A 16813-nucleotide genomic window follows, 5' to 3' on the forward strand; every position below is an offset into this window, starting at 1 on the left:
CCCAGCTCCCAGCCCCTCTAGACGGTCCAGAAGGATGTTATGGTTGATGGTGTCAAAGGCCGCTGAGAGATCCAGCAGAACTAGGAAACTTGTAAGATCGTCTAGTGCGTTAGACTGTCAGACCAGGACTAGGGGTTCTCATCTCCAGAGCTATGAAGTTCAACTTAGACTATTTACTATCTCTCAATCTAAACTACCTACAGGGTTGTAGTGAGGATGAAACAGGAGAGAATTGTGAGAATTTATGCTCTTGGGCATTTTGTAAGTCACTTAAGAGACTTCTTGTGTAGAAAGCAGCTGATACTTTGCAATAAAAATAACAACGCAATTATAAAATTTGCTTCAATGTCCTCCAAGTGAACACAAAAGGCCCCTTTATCTCCACTTCCTATGTGGCTTCTCATGTGACCAGACACTCCTGTGCCCCAAATTCTTTTACAGAATTTTGGTCTTCTTCCAGCATCTCCCTCTTCTCATTTCAAGTCGACAAGAAGCCTCTGGAGCACAGAGTAGTGATAAGAGACCCTTTTGAGATCATACTATCTGCGGGGATGGTAGTGGGTATGAGGAAGGATGTGGGAGATATGAAGGAATGGGCAAGTGATACAGATTCGCCCTGAGCTTACATATGAAGCTGTCTTATATATATATTTTATTTTATTCATTTAAAGTGTTTATAGCCCACCCTTCATCAATACAGATACCAGGGTGGGGTACAGAACAGAAAGGGGGGGAAAACTACCACCCACTTGCCCTTGTAGATTTCAGCAGGTAAGAGAACAAGGACAAAAGTGGAATTAGTTGGCTCTACCTATCATAGGCTCTGGTTCTGCCTACTGTTGGGTCTCCCTGTCTTCCATCCTACCAGTCCCAATGGGCACCAGCCACCACTGCTGCCTGGATATGGCTCTCCAAGGCCTTGGGCAAGTATCATGCCGCACCCTGCAAACTCAGAACGATCCACTGTATTGGAAAGGTTGGCAATTGAACTTGTGACTTTCTGCAAGGAAAGCATGTGCTCCACCTCTGAGCTAGGGCACTTCCCCATAACTGATTACCAACAGTACTTACGGTAATTCTCACTCCAGTACACCCAAAGAGTGGCACAGCTGTTTAGGCACTTAGAGCTTAGAACCCTAAAATGAATTCAAACCCGATTACCTCCCTCGGCTTCTACCCACACTGCAGGGAGCTCATTTTTTTGATGGTGTTCAGAATAGTCTGAGATTATGAAGGGCCTTTCCATATCTGGCCAAAGACTCAGTCCTCCATCCTTTTCTCACAGAAGCCAACAGGAAGACCACAAGCAAGACTTAGATGACCCTCCAATTCTGTGAGCGCTAGCTACCACACTCTTCTACTATATCCCTGGTACTGAATCAGACTATTGCTCTATCTAGCTCAGAGGTCTACACTAGGTGTGGGGAACCTTTGACCTTCCATAGGATGCTGAACTACAACTCCCATCAGCCCTAGCAAGCATGGCCAATGGCCAAAGATGGTGGGAGTCATAGTTTAGCAATATTTGGCCAAAGGTCTACACGAGTGATGGCCAAACTCCAGCTGTTTTGGGACTACAACTGCCATCATCTGTAGCTAACAGGACCAGTGGTCAGGGATGATTGGAACTGTAGTTCCAAAAACAGCTGGAGGGCCAAGTTTGGCCATCACTGGTCTACACTGACCTTCAGCAGCTCTTCAGGATTTCAGATGGGCACCGTACCTGGAGATGCCAGGGGTTGAATCAAGGAGTGTTTACATGTAAAGCAGATGCTCCACCACTGAACCACAACCCTCCCCCATGGTATTCACGCCCTGATATTGGAGGGGTGTGTGTTTGTGTGTGTATACACCCATGCACAAGTGTACACATACATAGCATTCAATCTCGTGTATAAGTTGAAATCATCATCATCATCCCCGCGGCCCGCCTTTCCCCAGCACACTTTGAGTCGGTCCACCGCAGAGAGTTTTGCCATGTGATTTACCCGTGTCTGTCGACCAAGAGAAGCCGTAAGGAGTTATTTACGCACGTTGGCGCTCCTCTCGTTTAGCGGCCAGAATGCCAGCAGCAGGTCGGTTCCGCCCCCAAATACTCCCACCTTCTTTCCCACTCGCATTCTCTACACGCTAGTTTGGGTCGTGTGAATTGGCCCGGGCAGGCGGCGGCGGTGCGTGTGTGGAGGCGCTAGCTACTCTTCCGGAAACCAGTCCATCACTGGCCCTGTCTGGCTGCGGACGGAGGAGGTGCCGTGGCGGCGCTGCCTTGCTGTCGTGCTCCCAAGCGGCGGTCCTGTGTGGCTGCAGAGCGCGCCATTCACAGCTCGGCCGCCGAGCTCTCTCCTCCTCCCGCTGCGTGCCAGCAGTACCAGCAGCAGCAGCAGCAACCTTGCCTGCTCTAGGAAGCGGGCAGCCCGTGACGCTTTCCTGCTTCATTGCCTAATGCGATTTCCGTTCTCCAGCAGCTCAGCGGCAAGAGACGCAGACTGAAACACCCCCACCCCTCCCCACTGATTTTCTACAAGGCTCTAGCGGTGAGTGCCGGTTACATGCCTGGTTATAGCAAGCGAGAAAGCTGCGAGGGGCTGGCGCACTGACACACACAGATCGGCGGGGTGGTGGTGGTGGTGGTTGCAACCAGATCCCCTTCGGTGCCAAAGCTGGGACAAAACTGCATCATATTCCCTGTTTGTTGCTTGTGAAGGGATTTTTGCAGCAGCGACCGTGCCTTTCTGCGCAACCACTTGCGTTTGGCAGGATGCCAGATGGACGCCCCCGCTCCTTTGCTGAATTCGTGTGTCCTAAAGTTAAACAATGTGGGCTCGAGAGAGGATTAGGACCGGTGTGTTTGTGTGTGTAGACAAAACTGCTACAAGCTTAGGAGGTATTTAGGTGCAGGGGTGGAAACTGCCCAGCCTCCCCTTAGACTGTGTATAGCAGGGAGAGGGAAGCTGTACCCCTCCAGATGGGGACTCTGACTCCCATCATCCCTGATCACTGGCAAGGTTTAGGAGCTGGAATCCAGCAACATATGGAGGGCCACAAGTTCCCCATCCTTGTTGAGCAGCAGCTTTTGCCAGTCTGGTGCCCTCCAGATGTAGCTGGACTCCAGCTCCCATCACCATATGGGGCTGGCTGGGGCTGATGGGAGTTGTATATCAACAACATCTGGAGGGTACTAGGTTGGCAAAAACTGCTGTATGGGAATCAGCTGTGCTGCAGCTGAGTAGCAGAGTCTCTCTGTTTATAGGCCTCGTCACCCTCTGTTCAGTTGTTCAGTTTGTCCATGAGTTGCTCAGTGTTCATTTTGCAACCTCCAGGCCACCCAAGGCCCCCAAACCTACTGCCCTTCCCTTGTTTGGCCTGTAATCTGCCTAAAGTCATGCTTTGGGTTGGTGAACTAAATTGTTTTTACAATGGTGGTGCATGAAGGCAAGCAGGAATATCTCTGCACCCCATCAGCCTGCAGAAGATGCTTTGAGAAACAGGTCACTGGCCACTTAAAAATTGTTACCAGCTCTTGGTCAAAGAGTGGGGAACCTGTGTGTCTCTTGGTGTTGTTGGGCTCCAACTCCTAATGCCCCTGCCAGCATGGCCCGTGGTCAGGGATGATGGGAGTTGTAAGTCAGCAAAAACATTAGAGAGCCATGAGCCCCACCCTGCCCCAGGTGTAGGTGAATTCCATCTCCATTGTATTTCTGTCTGTCAAAAGTCACAGCCAACAGCCTCTCTTCAAGTCACGTTGTAGGTGTTTTATTTTTTGAAAAAATATATTGCATGTTACTGCCAGGGTTTGTCAAAGTTCCACAGCCTGAGGCAATGACATTGCTGGAGTGCAAATTTAGAAAGAGCAGAGAAAGAAAGAAACCAAATTGTGAGTGTCCTCTGCGGATGTGTGCCTTATCACAGCCTCTCAAAATGGTTTACCACCCAATTGTGACTTGTGGGGTTTCAGCTGAGGGCTGTTTCACACATGGCAGGAGACCAGGAGATGGGGAAGCTGTGGCTCTCCAGATGTTGTTGGGCTCCAGCTCCCATCAACTCTGACCATTGACCATGTTAGCAGATTGGAGCCCCACAACATCTGGAGGCCATAGGTTCCCTAATTCTTGACATAGGCCAAAAAAGGCCCTTAGTGATGGAAGCTATGCTTTGCCCACATGGTCAGAGGTATTATGCCTCTGAATACAAGTTGCTGGAAGCTGCAAGAAGGGGGAGCACTTTTGTGCTCAAGTCCTGCTTGCTGGTTTTGCACAGGCACCTGGTTGGCCACTGTAAGAAGAAGATGCTGAACTAGATGGGCCATTGGCCTGATCCAGCAGGCTCTGCTTATGTTCTTACATGGATGTGACCTGCGTGTGGGTTACACATTTTGTTCCTATATTTCTCTCTCTTACTCTCTTTTCCCCAGCTGGGAGGGTGCACAGATGTTCGCCATGTGTCAGCCAGAGATACCCATTAACCCGCTGTTCAATGAGGCAAAGGGGAACTCTCAACTGGACACTGCTTACCTTGGTGGAAGGGACTGTCGGCCAGATACAAACCTCAATTTCATGGGCAAGGAGGCCTATGACACCAATGAGAACTGGAGCCAGTGCACGCCAGGGGAATCGGAGCAGCGAGGAGGGAACAATGAACCTGAGGCATCTGATAACCAAATAGTGCTTATGCAGAGGCAAATTGCAATGAGCCAACCACAGGATGTCCCCCAGGGCTTGAAGTCTGGTGGCATGTCCTTTGCCTCTGAAGAAGAGGAGGAGGAGGAGGAGGAAGAAGAAGAGGAGGAAGAGGACATCCGCAGACCTCCAGAAGGAGCAGAAGTCAATGACCCAGAGCATGAGAAGGTGGTGACCAAGGAGAGGATAAAAGAAAGGAAGCTGGCCAGCTCCCCTTTAGAAGACAATGGTTATGCCAGCAGTTCCCTAAGCATTGATAGTCCTGATAGTGGGGCAGCCAGTGCTTGGGACATGCTTGCTGTTGCCACTGAAGACTGGAAGGGTCGTGGAGAACCATGTTCCATTGCTGAAGCTGAGCCAGAGAACTCTCCTCCTAGTTCTGAGACCCTCTTCCCAGCACTGGCTGAGGCTTTCCGCAATCTTCAGGACAAGAAGAAGTTCAAGGAGCAGGAGAAAGAGAAGCACCATGTCCACTTGGTGATGTATCGTCGCCTGGCTTTGCTCCGCTGGATCCGCAGCCTCCAGCAGAAGGTGGTTGACCAGCAAAACCGGCTGCAGGAGAGCTTTGACACCATCTTGGACAACCGCAAGGAACTCATTCGATGTGTCCAGCAAGGCATGGGTTATGCCAAGAACCCAGCTCAGGCAGAATTGTAAAGGACATGACACGCATTCGCACTTTTCTCTTTCTGTGGGCCCTTCAGTCCTTAGCTTGGTCACACAAGCGAGGTGCCTACAGATTTCCATATTTGCATGGGTGGGAGACTTGTGCTTTTTAAAATGTTTGATGTTCCTCCTGTGGTATACCAGAGCATCAGTAGCCCACTGAGCATGGGCATCTTGAGCCCAGCACATGGCCCATATTATTTACAAGTAGATGCAACTTTTCAAGTTTGTTTCACTCTTCATTTTGGTGCATGGCTTCTCTTGGTGAAATGCAAACACAGTGGATAACAAAATGGAATATATGATCCTATGATAAGGTCTCAAGAACATGAATAAAAGCTGGGAAGGACATTGGCATATATGCCTTGAAGCCTGATGTCTGGGACCAGGAGAAAGGAGCTTGAAAGGGGTCAGTTGCCATTGGCCTTTATGCCCTGTGTTGGAGAAAGGAACTTCAATCTGGCTCAAACCATGATACAAGCAGTTTGGAGCAGAATCCTCATGATCCTGAATATCAGGTGATGCAAGACAGCCAATCCTGATGATACTTTGCCTGCTGCAGCTTCTAGATCTGTTGCATTCCCTGAGTCTGAGCTACTTATTTGTCTAAGTGAAGCCAGAAGGCTACCCCACTGTGCTTCCAGGTTGTTTTCCTGCTGCCTGCCTTCTGCACCGTCTCCTGGTCATTTCCCTGTCATACAATCATAGAATTCTAGAGTTTCATTTAGTCTAACCCCCCCGTAATGCAGGCATCACAGCTAAAGAATCACTGACAGATGGCCATCCAACCTCTGTTTAAAAACCTCCAGTGAAGGACAGTTCACCACATCTGAAGCAGTCCGTTCCACTGTTGAACAGCATTTACTGTCAGGAAGTTCTTCCTAATGTTTCATTGGAATCTCCTTTCTTGTAATTTGAACCTCTGGAGCAGCAAAAAAAAGCTTGCTCCACCTTCCTTTTGTGTTTGTCAGCTGCAGAAACAGTGGTGTTGGCTCTGTTTCCCATCCAGGTCCAAGCTATCAGTCCTATTCCATTTCCTATTCTGCTTCCAGGTACCTCCAGCATATTCATGCACTGCTGATCCTGCTAGCACTAAAAACAAGGTGCCCGGAACGAAAAAAAAGCATGGAGAGATTTAGAATGATCAGAAAACGTGGCTAGTTCTCATGATTATTTTTCTGCTTTTTATTTTTTATATAACCATTGTTGATTCCATCCCTGCTGCTGCCCCAGTTAGTGTGGGTTGACTTTGCATGCACAGGATATTGCTTTTGTTCATAGATTACCGGTAGCATGTGTCCCCAAAAAAACCCTCACATGCAAACTACCCAAAGTTGTTAAGCTTTCCGATTCTGCGCCAATCCTTGAGGATGTGCTGAACCATTTCACAAGTCTGAATCTACAGGTTCAAATGCATAATTGCATTGTCTGTAAAAACTGCACCTTTTATGGATTTTGATCCTATAAGACAACATTCTTGTGACAGAATACTGGCTTTCTGCTTGCGAGATGTCTTATTTAAGTTTTAAAAGCATTTATATTTTGCATTTCCTCTAGTGGAAATAAGAGCTAAAATACAACCCTGGTGGTCTAGGCTTTTAGGGCTATTGCTCTAAATGTTTTCTCTAAATAAATTAAACCAAATCAATATTTTTGCTTTGCACCAAAAGGAAAGTTGTTCTCAAGAAATATTCTGGACTAATGTCCAGAGGTTCATTATTTTTATGATTGTTGCTATGTTTTGGGAAGGTGTCAGTCCAGTTGCACAACTGCAAAAGCACGCAGTGTTGAATCTTGTTGGTGAACAATGACTGTCACATGGCTCAAAGCTTATGAAAACTGGGAGTGTGCAGCCAGCTGGAGCATGTCCAAAGCAGCAGGTTCCTGCCCACCCTGCATGTGTCTGAAGCCAAATGGTTTTTAATAAAACAGGTTGAATATGTCTAGTCTGCTAGAAGAATGGACAAGACACTGTCTCTCCAGCTGAAATCTTTTGCAGACCTACCAGTCCCATCTGGTCCAAATGGTGTCAGGTCCAGTACAGTGATCTGGCAAGGAGGGAAGTTGCTTCTTCCTGGCTGTCTTTCCAACTATTATAACTTTTTGGGTCTTGAATATTTTCACTGCTGCTGTCCAATATATTAAGGTTGGGCTTGTTTTTTTTTTAAAGCTGTCAGGGCTGGAACAGCTGTCATCTCGTCAAATATTGCCAGTGGACCAACCTTGGTCAGAAACTCTCAAACATTTCGAGGTGCTAAATATTTGCACTGGCAAAAGAGTTAGCTCTAGTGCAATGGGATTTCCCCCTTTTTCCTCTGCATGCATGCCATCTCCAATTCTGCTCCGGAGGATTGGGGGAAAAACCAGAACTGGTTTAAGAGGCACCTGCGGTGCTGCAGGGAGGAGATGGGGAGAACATTCTGTTGCACAAGGAGAAGTCCTGCTGAAACATTGTCCTTGTCACTACGTTGAATACAACACTTCATGTTTAAGTGCCCTGTGGTCTGGAAAGTGGGCTCACCTGCATGGACTTTCGTTGCACTTAGAAGTAGCCACCTCCTGCCCCCTTCTCTCTTGAGAGTCTTGGTCCTCTCACATCCCTCCCTGGCTAGCTTCTGCTGCTGGAACATATGCTGTTACCTGTGGCCCTCCAGATGTTGTGTCTAGTGGATAGGATAACAGGAGCACAGGCTTTCTCTCCCATTACTGTAACTACTTGGGCATCAGTTGGCAATATTGAACTTGAGAACTGCCTAAGGGTTTTGTTTTGTTGCTGTTGTTTTTTAGACTGATGAAAATCCAACTTTAACATGAAAGCATCTCCCATAATTGAACCTGTGAGTTTTTGGACCAAGTCCATAGAGTTGTATCCAACATTAGCTATACTTGGTGGAGACCCAATTGAATGAATGGGCATGACAAACTTAGGTCCATTAATTTCAATAGGTCTATTCTGAATAGAACTTAGTTGGATACAATCCCTAGTCTTTAAGATGCATCCGTGTTTAAAGCTGCTACCCCACTGACCTTTGTTTAAATTATATTCAAGTTTTACTTGTTACATGCAGAGTATTTTTTTGAATGTCATGTGTTTACTTTTAGACTTTAAAAAAATGCACATAGCTCTATTTATAGTATATATATATAGCTATATATTTTAAACAACTGGTGCCATATCAAGAAACTCAAATCCTTGGGTTGGGTTGAGGTGAGAATGAGTCTCAACTCTGATGTTTTATCAGGCTGAAGAGAATGAAGCTTATGCGTCCAACATCAAAGACAAGAGAGATTTTTATGTGAATTGTATGTTACTGTTGTGTATTTTTTTACAGAATGAATTTATTGCATAGTATAACATATTTATATCAGGAGACTGGATTAGTGGCATGAATTAGCATTACTATCTGGTAGTATTTGTTGTGATTTGCAATCAGTAATGCAAATTAGGAACAATACTGCACATGTCACCAAAAGATGAAAGGAAAATTCAGTTCTAATTATGGGCAAAACATTATTATTATTTACTTTTAAACCACCCTTTTACCTACAGGATCCCAGGGTGGTTTACAAAACAGATAAAATACAATATCACAGAACAATATTTAAATAGCTAAAAACCTAAAAAAATAGCTACCGAAACTCAAAAATGACAATGTGATACATTCCATACTGCAAGTGTTTGTTCTGAGCAAAATAATCCACAAGACCATAAAGTGAGAACTTGCTGTTCATTCCCTGGGGAAGGCATTTGAATGTAGCGCTCTAGGACATGCTCATATATGGCCATATTGTGGTGGCTGGAGCACCAGAAAGTTTGCCTCTAATGCTAGAAGCTCCTGGGAGCAGAAGCTGCTTTTTTAAAATGGTATTTCTGTACTGATTAGGATCGCTCTGTTGTGGGTGATGGTCCAGTCAGAAATGATGGAAGATTCTATAGCTATATGACTGCTTTAAACTGATTTAATAGTCATTCCCCTTTTCCAGTTTTTAGCGTATGGTGGGAGGGGTCACGTACAGATCTCTGGGCGCCCTAACAAACTATAATTCCCAGTGTCCATTCCTGGATGCCGCTAAACGGGTAAAAGCTTGCTATGTTTGTGGTGTAGTACAGGCTATTATGTATAAATGGGTGGTTTTTGTATGTGCAATAAGTAAGCATGTGTATTGCTTGTGTGTTATTTTTCATTTAAAATAAAAAGTCCACATGCCTGCTCTTTGGTTGTAGGATGTTGCATATTCTATAAATGGAAAACAGGAAAGTGTGATACTTTTGTAGGAACATGCCTGCTGTACAGAGGTAAAATTCACATTTGCTGCTCAGCCTACTTGGTTGCCTCTAGGCCCACCCACCAAAGGCATGTGGCCCTTAGAAGGGTTTCCAGAAAGGAATGTGGCTCTTGGGCTGAAAATGTTCCCCCATGCCTGATCTGTGTGATCTACTTTAGTTCCAGGATCTAAGGCAACATGAAACCAGCAATGCAAATTCAAGGGAGACTCAAGTTTTTCTTGAAACATAACTGCAGCTAGTTTCACCCTGGGCCTCATGGCAAGCTGATTTTGAAACTGCAGAGTTTCTCAAGCAGTTTGTTATTGGGCAGAGATGGTGGAACCACTTATTTCAGGGGTGGGTAGCCTGTGGCCCTCCAGATGCTGATGGACTCCAACTCCTACCATCAACTACATCCAGCCTGGCCAATAGTCAGGGTGATGGAAATTGCAGTTCAGGAACATCTGGGGAGCCACAGGCTCCCAATCTACTCAAAGGAATAGTCAAAAGACTGGCTGAGTTTTCCCAGTTCCACACAGAATGGGAACAGTTAGAATAATTACCGCCCAGTCAGTCTGACATCAATACCAGGGAAGATTCTGGAGCAGATCATTAAGCAAACAGTCTGTGAGCACCTAGAAAGGAATGCTGTGATCACCAATAGTCAGCATGGATTTCTGAAAAATAAGTCATGTCAGACTAACCTGATCTCGTTTTTTGACAGAATTACAAGCCTGGTAGATGCAGGGAACGCAGTGGATGTAGCCTACCTTGATTTCAGCAAGGCATTTGACAAGGTGCCCCATGATATTCTTGTAAAGAAGCTGGTAAAATGCAGTCTTGACTATGCTACCACTCAGTGGATTTGTAACTGGCTGACTGACCGAACCCAAAGGGTGCTCATCAATGGTTCCTCTTCATCCTGGAGAAGAGTGACTAGTGGGGTGCCACAGGGTTCTGTCTTGGGCCCGGTCTTATTCAACATCTTTATCAACGACTTGGATGATGGACTCAGGGGCATCCTGATCAAATTTGCAGATGACACCAAACTGGGAGGGGTGGCTAACACCCAAGAGGACAGGATCACACTTCAAAACGACCTTGACAGATTAGAGAACTGGGCAAAAACAAACAAGATGAATTTTAACAGGGAGAAATGTAAAGTATTGCACTTGGGCAAAAAAAATGAGAGGCACAAATACAAGATGGGTGACACCTGGCTTGAGAGCAGTACATGTGAAAAGGATCTGGGAGTCTTGGTTGGCCACAAACTTGACATGAGCCAACAGTGTGACGCGGCAGCTAAAAAAGCCAATGCAATTCTGGGCTGCATCAATAGGAGTATAGCATCTAGATCAAGGGAAGTAATAGTGCCACTGTATTCTGCGCTGGTCAGACCTCACCTGGGCACCACAGTTCAAGAAGGACACTGACAAACTGGAACGTGTCCAGAGGAGGGCAACCAAAATGGTCAAAGGCCTGGAAACAATGCCTTATGAGGAACGGCTAAGGGAGCTGGGCATGTTTAGCCTGGAGAAGAGGAGGTTAAGGGGTGATATGATAGCCATGTTCAAATATATAAAAGGATGTCATATAGAGGAGGGAGAAAGGTTGTTTTCTGCTGCTCCAGAGAAGCGGACACGGAGCAATGGATCCAAACTACAAGAAAGAAGATTCCACCTAAACATTAGGAAGAACTTCCTGACAGTAAGAGCTGTTCGACAGTGGAATTTGCTGCCAAGGAGTGTGGTGGAGTCTCCTGCTTTGGAGGTCTTTAAGCAGAGGCTTGACATCCATATGTCAGGAGTGCTCTGATGGTGTTTCCTGCTTGGCAGGGGGTTGGACTCGATGGCCCTTGTGGTCTATTCCAACTCTATGATACTATGATTCTAGAAGACACCTCTAGGCAGAGTGCAATGACCATCTCAGGCAGCCATCCTGGGGTGCAGGAAGCAGCCACCTTCAACAGTCCCTCTTAAGTCTTTTCTGGCCATTCTGCTCAATTGCCACATGGCACCATTACAGTGTTGGGGTTAAACCACAAGGAGGCATGGCCAAATGTAGTAGAAAGAGATGGAAAGTAGGTCTCCAAGATTTATAGTACTTGTATGAGATTTTGTTTTTCACTGACACCACTGAATGCAGGATTGGGGGGTGGGGAGGTAAAGATACTGATAGAAATCACTCTGAAAATAGGCTACATTTATGCACAGAGCGTCAGGAGCAAATTCTTCCCTGGCTTCCAGAGAACAGTGGATACCGTGAGAAACCTTGTTCTTTCTTTAAATGAAACTCTACCCTTGGCAAATTCCAAATATAGATTGTGTGTTTGTTGGCTTTTAGCATCCTTGAATTTCAGCAGACTGAAAAAGAGGAGGAAGAGATGGGGAAACAAGGTGAAGAAAGGTTCAAATGAGTGTTTGAATAGTCTGTTTAATCTCCACAAAGCCTTGGGCAGAGTCACCTTTAAGTCACGGCTCAGGTGTTTATAGGCCCCTTTAGTAAGCTACCCATCTCTCCTTGTTAACTGACAGCCCTGAGGCAGTTTGGGAGAATTTAATCACTTGAGTGCTGCATACCTCTCTCAGGCCTGGATTTACAGAAGCCATCCCGGTTTCTGATTTGATCCCGGAATGTCCCACTTTTCCTTGGGACGTCCCTATTTTCATTGGAGAAATGTTGGAGGGAATGCTTTTTATGGCGGTCCATTGTTTGTTACCCTGTTCTTGTATTGTTATAGTTTATTGTCAGGCAGTTTTTATTGGGGATTCCAAGCTGCTCTGTGAGCGAAGTTCCTCAAAAAGTGAGGGTGTACACTTTAAAATGATAAAACAGAACAGAACATGCTTCGCCGCCCCCCAAAAATCGAGATTTTGAAGTAAGGTAAGTTATAGGAAAATGCACAGGAAAGTTTGGAATAATGCTTGCTTGTATAACTTCCCTGCAAACATATCAGGATGAATGCTCAATAAACAGGTCATCTGGAAGTGACCAGGGTAAGAATGGTTATTCCTCAGGAAATTCTTTATTTATTTTTAGCCATGAGGTAAGTACGCCTGTACAGCCAGAACATAGGCCATAAAAAAATTAATGAATTGAACTATTTCTCAGACAAGGACAGAGGCCTATAGCAAGAGCCCGGCCGTGGAGTTGTTTCACTTGAATCACTAATAGAGAATTTTGCAAGCCAAATCAGTTGGGATGTGTCATCCTCGCTCTTGTCTTCTTTGCTGCCACAAAATGGCCTAGGGTGCTTTTCTGTGTCATGGTGGCTATATTTAGGTTCCCTGAGACAGGCTGTGGAGCAAAAGACAAATTTACAGTGCAACCCTATACATGTCTACCCAGAGCTAAGGCCCATAATGTTCAGTGGGGCTTGCTCCCAGGTATATGGGTGTAGGATTTCAGCCTCTACCTGGTATTTAGAAGCTCTCTAAATGGCTTGGTGCTTTTGTTTTGATGCAGCCTGCAGAGTTGCAACCGGGGCCTTGGCAGCATTCATGAGGCATTGAGGGGATGCTCCTCAGAGAGGAAGGCAGACATTTTGTGAGGAGTTGGGAGCATTCTCTTCAGAGACCGAGGCAGCCATTTTACGAGGTTTTGAGGGGGATGTTCTTCAGAGAGGGAGACAGACATCTTGTCTGACCTAGGGCTGCCCATATTTACATATGCACAGGCCCAATGACTGTGTCCCTTTGCAGGTTTATTCTGGAGGGTACACCTTACTTTTGTGTGAGTCATACATGTCTAATGTACAAGAATATGCCTCCCTCACCTTTTTGGCCCACAAGGAGTACCAAGTTGAGTTAGTTATTGGAGGATATTCCTTTGCTCTGTTTTCTAGAGAGGACATAATCTTTCTACCGTGGCATCCTGAGAAAGGACACAAAGCAGCCTATTCTGTTCATATCCTCATACCAACAACTGAAGGGTAGGGGCATCTACCTGTGTCATCATGGGCAAATGGAGAATGCTCAGCTTGCTCCATTCCTCCCACTGACAGAAACTTCAAGAACCAACCCTTTTGAAAGTGTGTGCTGAATGGATTATAGAACCTGTGGGGTATCTACATACGTATGCATCCTCCCAAGAAAAGATGAAACGAGAGCGAAAAGGGGGCACAATTTTGCAAAATATTTACACAAGCTGATTTATATGTATAGGTACAGATTTAAATATTTCTGTAATTTAAGCAGAAATATAATCCCTCTCACCCTAGTAGTGGAGATTGTGGACAGACAGGTGACCTGTGTACCTGCTCAGTATGTTGTCCAGGTTTTAATGGGCTCCTCCTGCTTCCTTAGGGTTCATATTGAAACAGAACTTGGACTGGACAGCCATTCAACTAGAGCAGGGACGGGAAACTGAGTCCACATACTGGGCCAGATTATTACCTTCCCCTCAGCCCCCGCAACTCAAATTTGACAGGTTGGTATGGCCGCCACCTGTCAATCACTTGCCATCACTTATACGTTGAGCCTGGAAGGATGAATACCCTCTATCCATTATGCAATGGTCTGAGGGCTACATGGCCCTGGCTACATTTGAACATAGTTCGGGTAGATGTCAATTTTGTGTGGCTGACATACATACATACATACATACATACATACATACATATACTGATGGTTATTGTATCTGTAATGTGAACTGATAGTGGGTTTTTGTTGCTGTTGGCATTACTTTTATATTATTCCCCCCCCCTTTCTTCCTGCTTTCTTTTGTATGTTAAATTTACAAATAAAGTAGTAGTAGTAGTAGTAGTAGTAGTAGTAGTAGTAATATCTCTTCACATTACAATGACATCAGGTCACTTATTTTTGCCCCCACCCCACAGTTTGATACCAGACTGTGGGCAAAGGCACAGTCTGCAAACCGCTGACAATCGGCTGATTGTCAGGTCTCGTGAAGCTAGCGGCACAGCGCTTCAAATGGGGCTTTGCCGTCTTCATCCTTTCCCTCCGCCAGTAGCAGTAGTGACACTGCTGACATATGGGTGCTCTCCGTCCTGGAAAGGGAACTAACGTGTTGAAAATCAATGGCCGCAGGCTGTCTCTCAGATTCATCCCTGAATCTGAGGTGCGATGAACAATACAAGCCTACCTTACAGACCTGTTGTAATGAGGTAATGCATAAACAACCGCCTTGTGGTAGCTTAAAGATTTGGACACATGAAATGAATAATAATAATTCTTATTATTATTTCCAGAGGGGTGGCCATGCTAGCTGTTATTATTACAATAATGTGTTATTATAATATATGTTATAATGATGATTATTGTCATTGGTGTCTAAGGCTTGCAGTAATGACCCCGTTTGCAAAGCTCATTTCTACTCTTGTTCCTTTCTTGGCAGCATCATAATGGGCAAGACTCTGAGTTCTTAACTAAGATGCAGCATCTGATGCAAACACAGTATGAGCCTCCTGTAATGATCCCATTTGAAATGCCATCACGTGCACAAAAACTACCCTTCAGGGAAGAATATTAAGCAAGAGCAACTCAGTTGGAAATTCAGATTATATTCTGTGTGTTTTCCTTGTTTTTACATTCTGATGATAAGAAGAGCCTTTAGAAAAAAGTGGCCTTTTTCACTACACCGTTGCTCAAAAAGAACAAAGCAATAGAAAGGCTTTGCATTCTCAACTTCTGCTTTGGTTACGTACACACAATACATGTAAGGCACCCCTGAAGAGAAATTGGAACTGTAGTTTACCCCTCACAGAGCACCTAGCACCCGTAACAAACTACAGTGCTCACGATTATTTGGGGGAAGCCATGTGCTTTAAATGTAAATTGTGTGTACGCAGCCTTAGAGTTAACTTTTTATCAGAAAACTCCTGGTACACCCTTCTCTTCTTCCATCCTCCCTTCTCCTCCTGGCCTATAATTCGATCTGGCCGGAGCCCTGTTTGAACAAATGCTGCTTACTTCTACTGGGCCAGAGACATTCCTGAGGGGAAGTGTCAAATTTATCCAAGGGCCATGTTGTGTACTATTTATTTTTAAACATGCACATGCCACTTTTTCATATTAATTTTAAAATAGTTTAGTTCACAAGCAATAAGCACAAGCAATAAAATACCCATTAAGTAATATAATCTAAGCAAATAACATTACTCTGAGGGAAAGTAGGTTTGCTACTGAGCATGCCCATAAAAAAGAGCTGCACTCATTCACTAGAAAACCTGTATGATACACGTATCCGACACATTCACAATTTACAATTTTAAGTGTGCATTTAAAAGCCTTTCAGAGAGCAATCCTAGCCCCCAGATCTGCTGGCAGGGTGTGTGTGTGTGTATGTGTATAACAGCCCCCTGGCCATTCTTCCTAAACACCCACCTTTGTTGGAGAAAAGAAATAGGGCTGGCCCACTCATGAGGTGACTGCTTCCACAGGGGCAGCAAATCTAGCCTCTAAGGAACATACAGTATTGCCAACTGCTGCTGCAGTGCCAGCAGCAGGGGTAGACTTTGGTAATCTTTTGTAAAATGGCAGCCTGTTCAAGGCCAAAATTCCGCATCCCAAAATGGATCTTTTCAATTTTGCACCCCTATGGCTCAGTACCCTGTGCAGGAGCAACCACCTGTACCACCCTAAATTCAGCGCTGCCAGCGCCATCGGTGAATGGCGGAGTTCCTCCGACCGGAGGAACTAGCTCCGTGAAAACTGGGTCTTCCCGCCGCGGCGAAGGCGGGGACCCGCTAGAAATCCCAGGTGGAGGAAGCCTGGGAACGTGGAGTTCGGCAGGGCACCAGAAGCGCCCCCACTCACCGGGAACCCCTTTTTGGGGCACCGGATTGAAGCGGGGTGAGCGGCGCGGTGCTGCGAACTGATTGCTACTTTCACGGAGTGAAGCCGCACAGCCATTGCCGGAGAGTGCTGGCTTTTTCCTGTGGACAATTGGATTTAAAACAAGTACCCGTGAGTAGAAACGGAAAATTGGATCAAGAAATATCTTAATTTGGCATCGAAGCGGGAAGGTTCAAAACAGGAAGTCCGCCTTCCGCTTTTTGTATATAGACTAAAGCAAAAACTTCGTAAGCTAAAGCCTGGAAAGCTGTCAAAAAAAGTCTAAATTTCCTTCATTCAGAACTACTGAAACCCCCTTGGAAGCAGGAGAAAAAAGGGGGGGGGGTTGTTTAACTCCTGCAGGAGACGGAGCGAGAAGGATGAGTTTCCACCTTCTCTAACCTGGGAAC

General features: G+C 45.6%; 1 protein-coding gene across 1 annotated transcript; it reads left to right on the plus strand.

Annotated features, from left to right (window-relative positions):
- Positions 1 to 2310: 2310 nt before the first annotated feature.
- On the plus strand, positions 2311 to 9556 carry LOC310710759 (UPF0500 protein C1orf216 homolog). Its single transcript, XM_083511872.1, has 2 exons — positions 2311 to 2534; positions 4412 to 9556. Exon 2 carries the CDS (start codon positions 4428 to 4430, stop codon positions 5331 to 5333), a length of 906 nt encoding a protein of 301 aa, XP_083367998.1. The 5' UTR covers positions 2311 to 2534; positions 4412 to 4427; the 3' UTR covers positions 5334 to 9556.
- Positions 9557 to 16813: the final 7257 nt, after the last annotated feature.

This window comes from Podarcis liolepis (genome assembly GCF_965112155.1).
Source record: "Podarcis liolepis genome assembly, chromosome: 7".
NCBI classification, from domain to species: Eukaryota; Metazoa; Chordata; class Lepidosauria; order Squamata; family Lacertidae; genus Podarcis; species Podarcis liolepis.

Excerpts from the sequence above, each read along its gene's own strand:
- LOC310710759 (XM_083511872.1), top strand. The coding sequence starts at position 4,428 with ATGTTCGCCATGTGTCAGCCAGAGATACCCATTAACCCGCTGTTCAAT.